This window comes from Prionailurus bengalensis, chromosome B4 (genome assembly GCF_016509475.1).
Source record: "Prionailurus bengalensis isolate Pbe53 chromosome B4, Fcat_Pben_1.1_paternal_pri, whole genome shotgun sequence".
NCBI classification, from domain to species: domain Eukaryota; kingdom Metazoa; phylum Chordata; class Mammalia; order Carnivora; family Felidae; genus Prionailurus; species Prionailurus bengalensis.
In genome coordinates this window covers 96,243,442-96,261,056 of record NC_057358.1, presented here as the reverse complement: position 1 = coordinate 96,261,056, position 17,615 = coordinate 96,243,442, and the positions used below count along the sequence as shown (strand labels likewise).

The following is a 17,615-nucleotide window of genomic DNA, read 5'->3' as shown; positions in this document are numbered from 1 at the left end:
GTAATATCTCATTCAAATATTCATGATATTGAGATGTTAAAAAATCTATTTACATGTTTGGTCTCCTTTCTGCAAATTGATTTAAAAAGTTCTATAAAACTTACCCCGATTACTTTTCAACACTTTTACCACTAATAATGCACTGTACAATACAACCTCTGGCACATGTTTGGAGCTACAACGTTAGAACAGAACTTTCTATGACACAGACTGAATTGTAATTGGTTTGATGAACTCTGAGGTTATAATAATGAAATAGTATTTAATATTTCAAATCACTAGGAATCTGAATAGATTTTTCTGTTCATTGTCTTTTTTATTAAATCGCATGACTATTACCTCAAATCAGGATCTAAAATCCCACAAAATGTTTCCTTTTTTATTCTGTTAGTATTTCAATACAAAAACTATCTTAAATACTGAAGCAAGTGGTATATTGCTTTCATTACTCCATCAATTAAAATGGGGGGTGGGGGGAAATGGGGTAATGAGGAAAGCAGGAAAACTTTTGAAAGGAACCAGACTTTCTTTTATTCCAATAATCAGCACCTATAGGCAAGAATAGAAAACATTACTTCTGTGTTTAAAAAAAAAAACAAGCTTTGTAGATGGTTAGAGGTATAGGAGACACAATAATCTTGCGGGAATCACAGAAATCTATTTAATTTCTTCTCTCTGTTCCTACTCATAATAAATGGCCTTTCAAAATTCTACACACTCTGTTTAGTTGTAGATATAAGACATTGGTTCCTACAACCTCTTGTTCCTGATGTTCAGGAACTTCTTTACTTTCTACTTATAAACTTTGAGGAAAGGAAGTTGAGAACATAGAGATCAATATACCCACTTTATGGAGAGAGAAGAAAGACTGAAGGCAAACAGCAGGGAAGCAGGGTATACAGATGATAGAGGAACAAGTTGAGGCGTGTGTGCTTGGTCTATATCAGGTGTCCCTGTGGCAAGGATAAAACGATGGCTACCCTAGAAAACACTCCTCTAGAGTGCCAGCTACTCAGTACTCACTGTTAAGCTGCCAAGTATCTGATGCTCTTCAGGCACTGCTGAATCCAGAGAAAACCCTCTCCTTGCCCAGTATTTACTGGAAAACATCATCATTGCCGGCTGCATGGATCCCGATGTAATTTTCTTTCTCTGCAGCAGGGGGGACCAGAGGGGCAGTTAGCAGCGCTGGCGGAGACAGAGCGGAAGGGGAGTAAGATAGACGGCTGCTCCAGGCTCTGTCCACAACCCTGGTGCTGACGAAAGAGCAATGAGAATCGTCCCCTCCCCAGGCTCCTTTATATGAGTGACTGGGGACTGATGGAAAGCTGATTAGAAAGAAACTCATTTCTGGCTGCCGATGGCCACGATCAGATTACAGACCTGAAGGCTGGGGTTATCTGTGCTCCTGTCGCGGTTTGTTTCATAGGTCGAACAGTCGTTTGGGTGTGGGTGGTGAAGAACAATACATAATGGGGATGTTATTTGTAAAAGAAAACATCTGTTCCCTGAGGTTAGCTCTCATCTCTCAAACCTGCTCCTGGCAAGCTAACCTCAGACTTTAGGTGACTATGCCCAAAGGTTTTGGGCTTTCTTTCCAAAAGGAAAAAAAAATTTTTTTAGAAAGATCAGCACTGTTGAATCCTTAAGCCATTTTATTTTGTGTTAAGTGTTTTCTGATCTGATGTGTTACAACTGTATGTGTGTGATGGCTTTCATAAAAGGCACTGCTTCCCAATCCTACGATGCCGCTGTGTGGTGATATTCAGGCAATTGTATTGTAAAGGATATGTAAGGCTTTGATTTAGCCACATATGTGGTTGAGACACTAACCCTAGAATCTTCTCCACTTTGTGAGAAGGAAAAGGAAAATAAATGCCTATATATCAGTCATTCCTTTGATGCTATTGACGGTTTCTGAATTTTTCCTCTCCACTTGTAACTAGATCAAATCCAACAATTTGAAATGTATAGATCAATTGAACTACTTACTATTCAAACTTTAGTAAGTGATAATCACCATGTCACAGGAAAATATTATCAATCTCCTAAAGGCTGGAAGACTCTTCACCAGATATGCTTATTTGACTGCAAAACTAAACAAAACCTGGGGCTGGTGCTGCTTCTCTGTACAGAAAACAAGATGAAAAATTTTCAAAACAGAAATGGATGAACTAGTATTAACTGGATATTAATTGTTTCTGGAATCTTCATGGAACATAATTATTATTTGACTTAATTTTGGAAATATTATTTGGCATGGATTTCCTCCAAAAATCAGCTCTCACAAACTGATAGGAAGATGAAGTGTATTTTTTTAAGATTTTATTTTTAAATAATCTCTACACTCAACATGTACTTACAACTCCGAGAGCAAGAGTCATATGCTCTATGGACTGAACCAACCAGGCAGCCCCAGTAAGATGAAGTTTAAATACATTCATTGAGGTTTAGAATATAGGATTTTAAGATTTTCCAACACTGTCCTAAAACATTTCAGTAAAATGCTACTTCTTACTATTAAAAATATAAAATACATTGATTGAAGTAATGATAATAACAATAGCTAATATTAGTGAGTGCTTAGCATTTTCCAATTTCTATTCCAAGAATTTTTTAGGTAAAAACATGTTTGATCATCACAACAACACTAGCAAGGCAGTAACTATTATTTCCATTTTATAAAGGCAGAAACTGAGGCACAGAGAATTTAGGTAACTTGCCAAAAGGTTCATACAATTAAAGAATGGCTGAGGCAGGATTTAAATTCAGGCAGTCTGCCTCCAAAATCCATGCTCTCAACTATTACATTATACAGCCTCTTAGGTATTCCACACGAGGAAACCTAAGTAGGCTCAAGAGACCACACATACATAATTTCAGCTAGAACAGGGTTTGGGATGATGTGTAATTCAACAAAACTTCGTTACGCAGACACTTTCTGTTAGGCATTGAAACTGAGTTCTGGCAATGCAAAGATGAATGAGATACAGTGCCTACCCTCAAGCAAATCACACATGAGCTGCAAGAAGCACACATGAAAATAAATAAGTGAAACAAATATATTGACTTTAACAGAAGACATTAGGAGCACAAGAGACAGGGTGCTCAATGCTACGTTAGGAGAGTCGGGAGAGGCGCCTAGGAGGCATTGCCTGGGCTGAATATTTATTTATTTATTTATTTATTTATTTATTTTTAATATATGAAATTTATTGTCAAATTGGTTTCCATACAACACCCAAAAGATGCCCTCTTCAATGCCCATCACCTACCCTACCCTCCCTCCCACCCCCCATCAACCCTCAGTTTGTTCTCTTTTAAGAGTCTCTTATGCTTTGGCTCTCTCCCATTCTAACCTCTTTTTTTTCTTTTTCCTTCCCCTCCCCCATGGGTTTCTGTTAAATTTCTCAGGATCCACATAAGAGTGAAAACATATGGTATCTCTCTTTCTCTGAATGGCTTATTTCACTTAGCATAACACTCTCCAGTTCCATCCACATTGCTACAAAGGGCCATATTTCATTCTTTCTCATTGCCATGTAGTACTCCATCGTGTATATAAACCACAATTTCTTTATCCATTCATCAGCTGATGGACATTTAGGCTTTTTCCACAATTTGGCTATTGTTGAGAGTGCTGCTATAAACATTGGGGCACAAGTTGGGCTGAATATTTAAAAGTGAGTATGTTCTGGGTGTCTACGCTAGAGAAATTAAAGCTTGTATTCAAACAAAAACCTTTACAGAGGTTCTGAAAACAGCCCAAATGTCCTTTGGTGGGTGAATGGATACATAAACTGTGGGACATTCATAAAATGGAATACTTGTTAGCAATAAAAAAGGAACGTAACTATTAATATACACAAACTGAATGAATCTGAAAGGCATTATGCCAAGTGGAAGAAGTCAGGCTTGAAAGACCGTGTATATTTATATGACGTTCATAAAAAGATAAAACTGTAGTGGGGGAGAACTGATCAGTGGTTGCCAGAGTTTATGGGTGGGGGAGGGTGTGACTCCAAAGGGATAGCAAGAGGGAGTTTGAGGGGGAATATTTTATATCCTCATTACGGTGTTGGCTACACTAATCTCTCCATGTCAAAATTCAAACTGCACAAGTTGATTTTACTCCACGCTAATTTAAAAATAAAATTTTAAAAGCTTCAAAAAAGTGTTTGTAAAAAAAAAAAAGTGTTTGTGTTTGTTAATCAGAATGGAATAGGAGATAGAAAGCAAGCTATTCACAATGAGATACCACCTCACACCAGTCAGAATGGCTAAACTTAGCTCAGGCAACAACAGATGTTGGTGAGGGTGCGGAGAAAGAGGATCTCTTTTGCACTGCTGGTGGGAATGCAAACTGGTGCAACCGCTCTAGAAAACAGTAGGGAGGTTCCTCAAAAAATTAAAAATAGAACTACTCTATGGCCCAGGAATTGCACCACTAGGTGTTTACCCAAAAGATACAAAAATGCTGATTTGAAGGGGCACATGCACCCCAATATTTATAGCAGCACTATTGACAATAGCCAAATTATGGAAAGAGACCAAATATCCACCTACTGATGAATGGATAAAGAAAATGTGGTATGTATATACAATGGAATATTACTTGGTGATCAAAAAGAATGAAACCTTGCCATTTGCAATAATGTGGATGGAACTAGAGTGTATTACACTAAACGAAATAAGTCAGCCAGAGAAAGATAAATATCATATGATTTCACTCATGTGGAATTTAAGAAACACAACAGATGAACATAGGGGAAAGAAGGAAAAACAAGAAAAAAAACAGAGAGGGAGGCAAACTATAAGAGACTCTTAAATACAGAGAACAGACTGAGAGTTGCTGGAGGGGTGTTGGGTAGGGGGAAGGGCTAAATGGGTGATGGGCATTATGGAGGCACTTGCTGGGATGAGCACTGGGCATTATATGTAAGTGATGAATCACTAAATTCTACTGCACCCATTACTACACTATATGTTAACTAGCTTGGATTGAAATAAAAAAAATTTTAAAAAAGAAAGCAGGTTATTCTAGGTAGAAAGAATTTAAGAAAATATACAGAGAATTGTTGTTCAACAATGCTGGAGTATGGATTTGAGGCAAGGGTGCCCTGGGAGAGAGAAGGCTAAGGAGTAAAGCGGGGTCAAATTCTGCTAAAACTTGAATGGCATTCGGTGGGCTTTATGCTTTATCATCACCTTTTGCTGCAGGTGAAAGAGAACAATTAGAAGGGCGTTATGCAAGTTAATAGCATAACCACACTGGTATCTTAGACAAGAAGCAACTTGGAGGAGACTTCGAGACTGAAGGCGTCCACCCCACACCACTTAGAGCTTGAAATAGTCTAACCAGTAGATGGTGACCTGGATTAAGGCAATAGCATTAAGGATGCAATGGCAAAACCAGAGATGTTAAGGGATAAAATCCATCGAACATCTGTACTTGGATGTGAGAGCAGGGTAAAAAGGTGCCAGAATAACTTCTAAGTTTCTGACTTGAGGGACTGGGTTAATGACAGTGGCATACATTAATCTAGACCACACATAAATAATAGCAATTTAAGAGAAAAAAAATTTTTAAGAGAGAGAGAGCAAGAGTGGGGGAAAGATACCAAAGAAGAGACAATCCCAAGCAGTCTCCACATTCAGCACTGAGCCTGATGCAGGCAGGGCTCCATCCCATGACCCTGGGATCATGACATGAGCTGAAATCAAGAGTCAGACATTCAACCAACTGAGCCACCCAGGAACCCCTGTGTTTTACAATTTTTTTAAATGTTTTCATAATAACTAAATAAAACCCAAGAGAACCCAGGAACTAAACCATGGAAGATGCTCACAATTAAAGGTAGAGTGAAAAAGGGAAGCCATCAGGTAAGAAAATGATTAATAAGGTGAAACATGAAAGCTTAGGAAAGAGATAAGAAAGACTTATGGTCAATAGTTTTAAATACTAAGGAAGAGGGGTGCCTGGATGGCTCAGTTGGTTAAGCACCCGACTTCGGCTCAGGTCATGATCTCATGGTTTGTGGGTTCAAGCCCCGTGTCAGGCTCTGCACTGACAGTGTGAATCCTGCTTGGGATTGTCTCTCTCCTTCTCTCTCTGACCCTCCCCCATCTTGTGCTTTCTCTCTCTCTCAATAAATAAATAAACTTAAAAAAATAAATAAATTCGTAAATACTAAAGAGAAGAGGAAGGAAATGAGGACCAGAGGAAGACCACTAAATTTGGCTATGAAACTGTTGTTGGTGACTTTAAAGAGTGCAGTTTTAGCAAAAGAGAGAACATAAAACCCAGTTTACGGGAGTTAAAAGGAGTGTGGGTGCTGAAGTGCAGGCCACAGGTCTAGATCATCTATATAAGATATCAAAAGACACTTCCTAATTAAGAACATAGATTTAACTACTTCTGCTCCTTCCAGGAATCCAGTTAAAACAATAGTATAAGATTTCCATTCCTTTTTAAGGCACAAAAGAATAGCATAAATTCAAGAAACAACAGCAACAGAAAATGAGAAGCTGAGAGGAGATGAAAGAGTGATCAAAGATTTTGCAGACCCGAGAAAGCTAAACTTTAAGCTATCAAAGACTGAGAAGCAACTCAATTTATATTGTAGGTTCCCGTAAAGGCTCAAACACCTCTAGAAGAGGAAGCAAATGGAGGAGACTGGAAGAGAGTGGTCCAAATTGTTTAATTTCAAAATTTAACAAAGTTACAGTAATCGAATTGAGACTATATAGGGAAAGCAAGAGGGACTTAACTCCCTTAAAGCCACTGGTCTGAGGTAAAAGTTAAGTTTCCATACGCTTAGAAACAAATACCTCTTTCTGGGAGAGAGAACAAATGAGAGATAACAGCCATTAATGGGAGTAATGGTTGTCGGAGCAAAATTAGAAGTAACAATTTAAAGCCTGCTTGCACAAGTATTTCTATTTTCCAGGAGCCCTAAAGAATGTTGACCACGAGGAAAAGTATCCTGTGATTGTCTTGTGTCTACTAAACAGTAATGACCACAAGATAATGACCATGGGACTGAAGGACACTTCCCCACTCCCAGCCTTTCACTCTTTGGAAAAGTGCCTTTATAAGCCTTACATGTTACCCCTTCGGGGAGTGATATTCCTTTTTTTTGTAGACTCCCTCATATACAAGATATATCTAATAAACTCTGCCTGCTTTCTTTCTCTCAAGTTCAGTGTTCATTTCTGTGACATTGAGACTCAAGAACCTGGTGCCGGGGCAACAAAATCAGTGTGGCACTGCAAAAGGATAGACTTACAGATAAATGGAAACGAATTTAGAGTCCAGAAATAAACCCTTTACATTTATGGTCAATTGATTTTCAACCAAAGTGCCAAGACAATTCAATGGGGAAAGGATAATCTTTTTAACAAATGTTAAAAAACTATATCTTCATAACCTTGGGTGAGGTGATTGTTTCTCAGATATGATACCAAAAACATACTCAGAAGAAAAATAGATAAATAAGATTTCGCCAAAATGAAAAACTTTTGTTCTTCAAAGAACACAATCCAGAAAAATAAAAGACAGAAAAAATTAAAAGATAACCCACAGTTTAGGAGAAAATATTTGTAAATCAAGTATCTCATAGGAGACAGTGTCCCAAATATATAAGAAACTCTTATAACTCAACAATGAAAAGACAAATAAAGCAGTTTTTAAATGGGCAAAGGATTTGAATAGACATTTCCCCAAAGAGTATATGGCCAATAAGCACATGAAAAAAAAATGTCCAACATCATTAGTCATTAGAGAAATGCAAATCAAAAAACACAATTAGACACAATTTCGCAAACCACTAGTATGGTTGAAATTAAAAAGTCACATAAGTGTTGGAAGGAAGTGGGAAACTTGAAGTCCTCATACATTGCTGGTGGGATGGAAATATGGTACAGCCACTTTGGAAAAGTTTGGTAGTTTCTCAAAATGTTAAACATAGAGCTATCATATGACCCAGTGATTTTACTTCTAGGTATATGTCAGTAGTGTAGTCGCTTCAGAAAAATGTTTGATAGCTCCTCCAAAAGTTAAATCTAAAGTTACCCTATGACTCAGCAATCCCACTCTTAGGTACACCTCTAAGAAATATGAAAACATACGTCCCCACAAAAACCTGTACATGGATGTTCACAGCAACATTACCCCAAATAGCCAAAAGTGGGAACAACTCAAGTATCAACATATGAAAAGACAAAACATGGTATATACATAAATGGCAATGTAAAGGAATGAAGTACTGATATGTGTTATGGCATGAATAAACTTTGAAAACATGCTCAGTGAAAAAAGCCAGTCGCAAAAGACCACATATTTTATGATTCCATCTACATGAAATGTCTAGAAGAGGGCAAAAGAGAGGAAAAGGAGAGGCACAGGAAGTAGATTAGTGGTTGCTAAGGACTGGAAAGAGGGGTGGGGTAGGTAGGAATCACTACTAACAGGTGGAGCATTTCTCTTCAGGATAATAAAATATTCTAAAATTAGATATGGGTGATAGTTGCAAAACTTTGTGAATATACTGAAAAAACACTGAAGTGGTTTTAGAAAGTGAGTTTTACAGCATAAGAATTCTATTTTAATTTTAAATCTTTTCTTAAAGACACTCTATTTTTTTTTATTTATTTTAAAGACACTATAAAGACCTATATTTTCTGCCCCTATTCTACATAGCCAAGACACCTCCCTTCTTGCCCCCAGTAGATGAATGGAGCTTATTCTCTGGAGAGGGTAAAATAGAGGGCCTCTGGACTGACGGGCACCAAAGTTGAGAATAGGGGTATCATCCTGAAAGGAGAGTGATTAAATGAACTGGATACTGAGACTCACAAACCTCAGAAGGCTGACAGCCAGGCATTTATCCTCCAGCTAGGCAAAGCCTAGAGCATCTGAACAAAATGGAGCAGTCAGATCACCCTACAGTGAAGCCCACAGTTGACAAGCCCCAATTTAAATATTTGGTAGAGAGTGTGGGGTTGGATTAGTGAGAATTATGTATAAGATCAGAAGGTGAAAAGCCTCGATAAGAATTAGCTCCTCACTGTATGTTAACTATACTAGAATTAATCTTTTTTTTTTTTTTTTTAAGGAATTAGCTCTCAAAGGAAAATGAATGTTGGGGCTAAATTGCCTCAGCTAATTGCTTTGATCTAATCCATATTGTGGTATCAACTATATTGGCAGGTGGAAAGATACAGAGTTTTGCATATGCATAGGGAGGACTGAGGGGAGGGGAAAGAGGGGTAAATCCACATCTTCCAAGATGGAGAATCAGTGGACAATGCCTAAAACTGAAAATTAAAGTAGTAGCAACACAAGCGTATTATAGCATCAAGAGATATGGAAGTAAATTCCAAAAGAATTAGCTGAAAGCTGAAAATCTTGCCAACAGGGAAGAGAAATTAGAGAGTTGGGAGAAGGAAAAAGACAGTTTCTCATAACAGCAAAACGTATGGAAACCATGTGCATATGTGACATTAATTACAAAAATTAAAAATTTTAGAAATAAATTATACTGCATCAAAATACAATGCTAACTAATTTGGATGTAAATTTTAAAAAATAAAAAATAAAACTAGAAAAAAATACAACACTAGTTTTGGATAACCCTGAGTTTAAATCTTTGCTGGGCCACTTACCTAGACATATTTGAGGACCTGTTACTTCATGTTTCTCAACCTCCATTTCTGTCATACAGGGTGATTAATATCTACACTTTATAGAGCTGTTATGTCAATTAAATGGGATGTGTTTATAGTGTTTATCACAGTGACTGATAGATATTAGATGCTCAAAGTGTTAGATATATCCCTATCCCTCATTGATTCTGAAACCAGAGTGATAGAAATTTGGCACTGGTTTATAATCTTTGGAGAAGATGTCCAAATACAAAATATTACAAATGAAGTGGGCCATGTAATCATTAATGGCCATGTGAGTAAAAAGTTAAGAAATAAGACAGGGTCTACAAAATTAGGAAAGTTTTATTTTAAGGACATCAGTGAGTCCTGAACAAAGGTATTTGTGATACCTATTGAGGCATTTGTGAAAACAAGAAAGAAATAATATAGGCCATCCTTTAATCAGCTGGAAAATGGAAGGACCTCCAGCCTGGGAGGCTTTTGACAATCAGGACAAAGATATAGAAAAAGGTGATATAAATAGACTAAGGAAACCAAGGAATATACATGGTTCACAATTGGAACAGACCAATCTTCCCACTCTATCAACTTTCCCCACCACACACACATACTTCCATTTTATAGGCAAAAGATGAGAGACCCTGAGGACTTCCTATTTTTCCCTTACCACTCACTCCAATCACTCTTGACATCAAGAGAAAGCTAAGCTTCAGAGATGCAGAGATATGTGTTGGGGGAAATGATAAAAAGAAATAAACTAAAAGTAAGAAAGAATTCTCCTGGCTACTCCCAAGGCAAATGGAGAAAGCAGGTATGAAGGTATTAAAGAATAGATATGAAATGTGAGAGTATGGAAATAATTTAAAGAGAATCAATAATGATTATTTTGAAATTGGGAATCAACAAAAGTCTGATCTTGTCCTTAAATAATTTATTGTTTGGGTTTTAAGCCACTATTTCAGCCATTCAAGTTTATGTCACAAGCAAATTTGATACATGCCTTCTGTGCTTAAACTCATGTTGAATGAAGCAAAAGAAAAGGCTGAACTTGATAACACAAAACCAACCTAATTAGTTTGCTTGGCTTTTCTTCCCATTGACATCTGACTCCTACATCTTACAGGGTGAACTTCAGGCTCCATGGCAGGAATTGTTCACCATCATGACCCCACTCCTAGTTCCTCCAACTTCACCATATGAATACCATGCCAAAATAAATGTATACCATGTATGAAGTATTTCCTTGTTGCAGTAGTAATTTATCAATAAAAGGAAATGAAATAAGCCTGCCATGACTACGTTTTGGGAAGCTCAAGCAGGCCCCTCCATAACACCATTTTCAAGGTATTCACAAACCAACATCATGTACATAGTTAATGAAGTAGCTGTTTATCTGGTACTTTAAATATCTACAAAAGGATCCAAACAAATAAGGCAGCGGGATGAAAAAAAAATCATAGATTCAACTAAAACCTTAGAAAAATGTCAGTTTAACTTTTGAGTCTTCATCAAAATTGATTTTAATCATGATAGTCAATATGACTATGCTCACATTTCCACCCAACACCACACAAGTGGCCTCCACCGCCTCAACCCATATTAGAACAGGTGAAGGTATTTATAACACAATGGACACATATTTATTCCTTTCGGGTACCCCTAAATACTACAGAAAATATTACTTTGAGGGGGGGAAATATAAACAAAGATAAAGCTCTAAACTCTGCAAGAAGTTTGTCTCAACTGACCAGATAGCTAAACAATATAATCTAAAATTAAATCACAAAGGACGATTTGCTGTCTGACTGAACCTACCTATGGTTGAAAAATAACCTAAAACAGCAACCCACCACCTTAGGCATCTATTTGTTCCCTGATAAAATGTTCACTGTCAAATAAACACCATAATTTCCATACTACTAAAAAGGCTTACTGCAGACAGATAGGTCTTATGATTGTTTTTAATTTTTATGATTACTGTATTTGCTATATTGACCAAGAGGGGTTGGCTTGAGAATGATCAGACCTCATTAATAAGCAAAGTATGAGAAATATGCTGGTGTTCCCTATCATGTTTTTATAACAACTTTCATAAAAGGAGACTGATAAAAGACCAGCACATTTAAGCAAAATTTGAAGAGGATAAAACTGAAGCACAAGGGAGATAGTGCTTTACTTTGGAGTCAGTAGTCAGTGTTTCAGATGAAACCAGAATACATGGTTCAAGACTTAAACTCAACATGACCTCAGTCAACAGGAAACAAACCACATGGTGTCCCAAGGCTGTTCCTGTAGGATACTATGTTTTGAGGGGGAAAAAAACAAACCACAGAGCTTTAAGATAAAAAAAGATGGCCTGTGTGATATTTGGTTGCCATCAGATAACAATGATAGCATTTATCAATGCTTAATCCTGCCAGGCACCACATTAAACGTTTTGTATGTTTTCCATTTACTCCTCACAACTGGGGTATTATTTTTCACCTCCAGATGAGAAACAGAAGGCTCAGAGAGAACAGTTATGGTCACAAAACAAGGCAACTGAACCAGATCTCAAATCCATGACTGTCTGGCTACAGTTTCACTTTTCTGTTCCATATTCTTAAGTTCAGTGGACATTTTCTACTATGAACAATTCCATCAGTTTGACTGAATTTTTCCCCTGACATCTGACTCCCAGAACTTATGGGATAAACCCTATGTCCACATCATGAACCTCACAAAGCTTAAGATGATGAAAGCATCCACATCCTACCCCAAGCCACCTTGAACTACTTGAGGAAACAAATGCCTCAAGCAAGTTGCACTATTTGTCCAGAAGTACCCCATTAATTCATATTCTTTGTGTTTACATGGGTACGTAACTCTAAATTATGACCAAGACACTTTGAAATCAGTGATAAATAACAAGAAAAATAAGGTATGCAACACTCCCTAAGGATTTTAAAAGCAAGTTTAGGGGTGCCTGGGTGGCTCAGTCAGTTAAGCGTCCAACTTTGGCTCAGGTCATGATCTCACAGTTTGTGAGTTTGAGCTCCTCGCCTGGAGCCTCCTTTGGATTCTGTGTCTTTCTCTCTGTTCCTTTCCTGTTCGCCCTCTCTCTCTCAAAAATAAATAAAACACTTAAAAAAATTTTTTTAAAGACAAAGTTTAACAAAGAATAGCATGTAATATATTTAAAATCCATAGTGATGCTGTCAGACAAGGTGAGAGCCCTTCAGACAAACTTGGGAATCTTAGAAAAGAGATTAAAATAAGAGGGATCCCCCTAGACCAAGGCCATGCCTTTCATGGATTCACTCTACTGTGAAACTATCCCATGATATGCTCAGCCACATGCAAAAGAATGAAACTGGACCATGATCTTACACAATACACAAAAACCAACTCAAAATGGTTAAGAAATGCTTACAATTGTGGCGCCTGGGTGTTCAGCCAGTTAAGCATCCAACTGTTGGTTTCGGCTCAAGTCATGATCTCACAGTTCATGAGTTCCAGCCCCGCATAGGGCTCTGTGCTTATGGCACAGAGCCTGCTTGGGATCCTGTCTCCAATCTCTCTGACCCTCCCCCACTCACGCTCTGTCTCTCAAAAATAAAAAAGAAATGCTTACAATTATTGAGTCTTCATAGAATAAACTCCCTAAACTCTTCTAAACTTACCTTTTTATGTCTATTTCTGAAATACAGAATTGAAAGGGGATATGGAAATGTCAGCAACCTGGTTATGTGAAAAGCATTGCAAAATCAAATTTAGAGAGTGGCCAAAAGAAGCAGTAATTTCTGTGGCAACGAATCTCCTTTTCCCCCTACAATATGGTAATCGTATTACTTGGTATTTACTCCAAAAATACAAAACACTAATTCGAAGGGACACATGCACCCCTACATTTATTGCACCATTATTTACAATAGCCAAGCTATGGAAACAGCCCAAGTGTCCATCCACTGATGAATGGGTAAAGATGTGGTGTGTATATATGTATATGGGTAAAGAAAATGTACTGTGTGTGTGTGTACACACACATGGGTTCAAACCCTGCATCAGGCTTTATGCTGATAGCACGTGTCCTGCTTGGAATTCTCTCTCCCTCTCTCTCTGCCCCTCCCCTGCTCATGCTCTCTCTCAAAAGAAGAAGAAGAAGAAGAAGAAGAAGAAGAAGAAGAAGAAGAAGAAGAAAGAAGGAGGAGGAGGAGGAGGAGGAGGAGGAGGAGGAGGAGGAGGAGGAGGAGGGGGAGAAGGAATGAGTTCTCTCTCATGTCTGGAATGAGTCCACTGTAAGTTAGGACCAAGGGAATAGATTAGGAAAAGGATCCTGTTGAGGCTGTAATGGCCCCAAGATCCTGCCACCCGAATTCAATCTGCTGGCCATCAGCTCATAATTAAGAAAAGATGTGCCGGAGTGCCTGGGTGGCTCAGTCGGTTGAGCGTCCACCTTCGGCTCAGGTCATGATCTCGCAGTCCGTGAGTTCAAGCCCCGCGTCGGGCTCTGTGCTGACAGTTCAGAGCATGGAGCCTGCTTCGGATTCTGTGTCTCCCTCTCTCTCTGCCCCTCCCCCACTCATGCTCTGTCTCTCTCTCTCTGTCAAAAATAAATAAACATTTAAAAAAAAAAAGAAAAAAAAAAAAAGATGTGCCTAGGCCAAGGCTAACCCACCCATTCTGTAAGTTTCAGTTTATGAAACTAGGGCTTGTCACCCTTCTTAGGTATGAAATGTCAAGGAAAGAGATTCTGTTCCCCTCTATCCTCACCAATCAGTAAAACTTTGGCATGAGTCATACATACTAAACAGAAAGCATAAAGGCTACTTTGGAAAACCAAGTAACAGGATGTGAAAGAAGCTAGTGAGAACTATAAGACTGGGCTTCCCCTTCTTTGGGAAGTCCATTAGCCTTTTCTAGACTCCTTAAAAGCTCTGTAAACCAAAACAAAGTATTTGTCCCAAAGTTACTCAGAAGTTGAATTTAAATTGGGCAATTTAACAAAATTCAGTTTTTAGACTTAACTTCTTTACAACCTAATATGTGCAAAGGAATGTATCTTGAATTTTGTCTTTTTGGGAGGAAGAGGATATAGGAACACCTATGTGTTTATAATAGCATGTCTATTAAGAGTACAAAAAGTAAAAGTACTTAAACAATTTCACTCAGAAAACTTAACAATTTGGTCTTCACATTGCCTATTTGGGTTAGATGCTGTTAACTGCTAATGACTTCCTAGTCAGCAAATACTCCATTTGGCTCACTTAACACTTGACTCAGCTAACAAAAAGCAAGTGCCCTAAACTTCCTTTGGGTGTATCCTGCATAGTTGAGCCCAACAGTGACAGCAGCATGCAGTGTAATTGCTGAGCACTCAGAAGTACCTTGATGCTTCTCCACCGGAGAGCAATTTGGCTTACAAAGTGAGCCTGTGACACCCATGAAGAGATTCTAGTCCCTCGTACAACCAGGACATACAGTATCTAAACCAATCTAGAAACAGCCCTATTTGTGTTTTTAAAGCAGTCTGCTAACCCATTGGGTTTGGTGCCCCCAGACTAGTGTGGTGTTGGAAACATCTATTTATTGACAGTCCCAGCAAAAGCCCATCTCTGAGGGTTAATAAGTCTTCTTAATTAAAAAAGCTGAATCAGAAATGGGACTGCTCATTGATCACAGCTAAGCCTATTGGAATGTTCTTTTCACCCTATCTTCTTTTGCACATAGATATATGAGAAGCAATATACCATATAGATATTTGAGGAGAAGCATATTAAATAGCTGACTCCCTGTTATTCTAACATTCCAATTATAACTTTAGGCAAATATGGTATTTCTGATTCCTGACAGTTATTAGAAAAAGAGACTCTGGTTATAATCAGGTTTTCTTTACAGTGAATTTGTAAACAGTATAATTTCCCACAGGCTAAAAGTGCTTTGGATATCTAAAAAGAGTTACAGAAGTATGTCCAGTCCAAATTGCCTTACCCCACCCCACCCCACCTTTGCATCAAAGGGCAACACAATGTTTTTCCCTATATCAAGATGGATAACCTAAAAAATAGGAATCTATTTACAAAACAGTGAGAAAAAGATTTGTAATCAGAACAATACTCAAAAATCTACAACTTAAAATCCTCATATAACCCAAGAGGAGAGCAGGCCACATACATTGCAACGTTCAAATGACAATGTATTCACATTAAAAGTACAGATGTTTAGTATCAGGTAATGACACTAGATACTGATGGAAACCTCTCACATTCACTTCAAATTTAATCCTGTTTCATGTTTAGGAATAAAGTAACACTGGGAGTGCCTGAGTGGCTTGGTTGGTTAAGCATCTAACTCTTGATTTCAGCTCAAGTCATGATCTCACGGTTTCTGAGTTCAAGCCCACATCGGGCTGTGTGCTGAGAGCATGGAGCCTGCTTGGGATTCTGTCTCCCTTTCTCTCTGCCCCTCCACTTCTCACTCTCTCTCAAAACAAATTAAAATAAAAACGTTTTTAAAAGTTACACTGGAAATTTATCTTCAAAATGTAAAACGGAGGGGGAAAACGACATAGAATAGGCCATGATGACTGTCACACTTTTTACTAAAAATGGTGGCCCAAACTAGGGCACCAAGAAACTATTTTAAAACTCACAGACTTGTCTACTAGATCGTAAGTCAAAATTTTAACCTATGAAATATATAATGGCAGTTCTCTAACTTCAGGGAGGCTCAGGAACCACCTGGATGCCTGGAGAAAATGAGAGACACTTTGCGAAACTATGTGACTTGTCCCCAAAAATATGCACACAAGACTTCAAATACAGTAAAAGATTCATACATCTGAAAGCCCCAAGTAAAGAAATCCAAGCTAGAAGGATGTTGCCTGGTTACAGTAACACAAAAGTCAGGTAAAGTTCTAGGTTCTTCAATAAACATTCTCGGTTACTTTATACAAATTATCTTTAATAATGGATTTATATGAATTTCCCGTAAGTTTTCATTGGCATCCATAAAAACCCTTGGAAATGTCAGGTTCAGCTTTTCCTTATCTAAGCTTTTTAGTCAACACCAAGACTAAAAAGTTCCTAGCATACGAAGAGACTAAGAATCCTAGACACATGAGACAATCAAAATAGGGATGTTCTTAAATTCAAAAAGGCCTCCCACAGACTCTCATATCAGAATTGAAAATACTTTTTATAGTTAAATCAGAAATTACTTAAATTTTAACAACTTTAAATACCAGATAATATGTATTAATATTTTACATATTATTAGGGTACAAAAGGAACATCTTATGAAAACTGAAATAAATCTTTAAGAAGTCAATCTAACCAATTTACCTGAACTATTTTAACAATCTCAATAGCTCAAGTTTATACAGCATTTCCTAAGTGGGTTTTATGGCTCTCATTAAGACTTTATCTAACACTATGCTGTATTATTTAAAAATGAGCTATACAGAAATTCAGACTGTTTAGTAAAAATGTTTTAACAAGTAGTTTTATAATAAAACTTGACAGAAGTTCAACTTATTAAATGTGCTAAGATTTTTTTTAACTCCAAAGTAGATATTGCATTACATAGTGGGGGAAAAAACCTCTCAAAACCCCTATCCAGGAAGAACAAGAAGGACATCAAGATGTTCTAAGCAATTTCCTGAACAGCAGGAAATGAAAGGCTGAAGAGGCCGAGTTTCTAATCAGTTTACTTTTTTTTTTTTTTTGTCTAAATAGACTTACTCATTATTAACTGATGAAAGATAACACACATATGATATTAAAAACTAAAATCTAATGATTCTCCTGTCATGATTGTCAGTTAATACTCAAGTAGGAAAAAAGTTCATTTGGTTCCCTAGGGTTTTTTTTGGGGGGGGGGGGGGGTGGAAATCTATCTACTGGACCATTTCAGAACTGCATAACTTTTATTTTACATTATTAACATCAATTGCAGGAAGTGGCTTT

At 37.6% G+C, this 17,615-nt stretch overlaps 1 protein-coding gene across 1 annotated transcript in view; it reads right to left on the bottom strand.

The window, feature by feature from the left end:
• The window catches only part of TPH2 (tryptophan hydroxylase 2), a 103,935-nt gene extending 102,605 nt beyond the window's left edge, over positions 1-1,330 (bottom strand). Inside the window, exon 1 of the mRNA XM_043565047.1 lies at positions 1,024-1,330. Coding sequence (XP_043420982.1) covers positions 1,024-1,128 — 105 coding nt within the window. The 5' untranslated portion in view covers positions 1,129-1,330. The remainder of the gene's footprint in view (positions 1-1,023) is intronic.
• Positions 1,331-17,615: the final 16,285 nt, after the last annotated feature.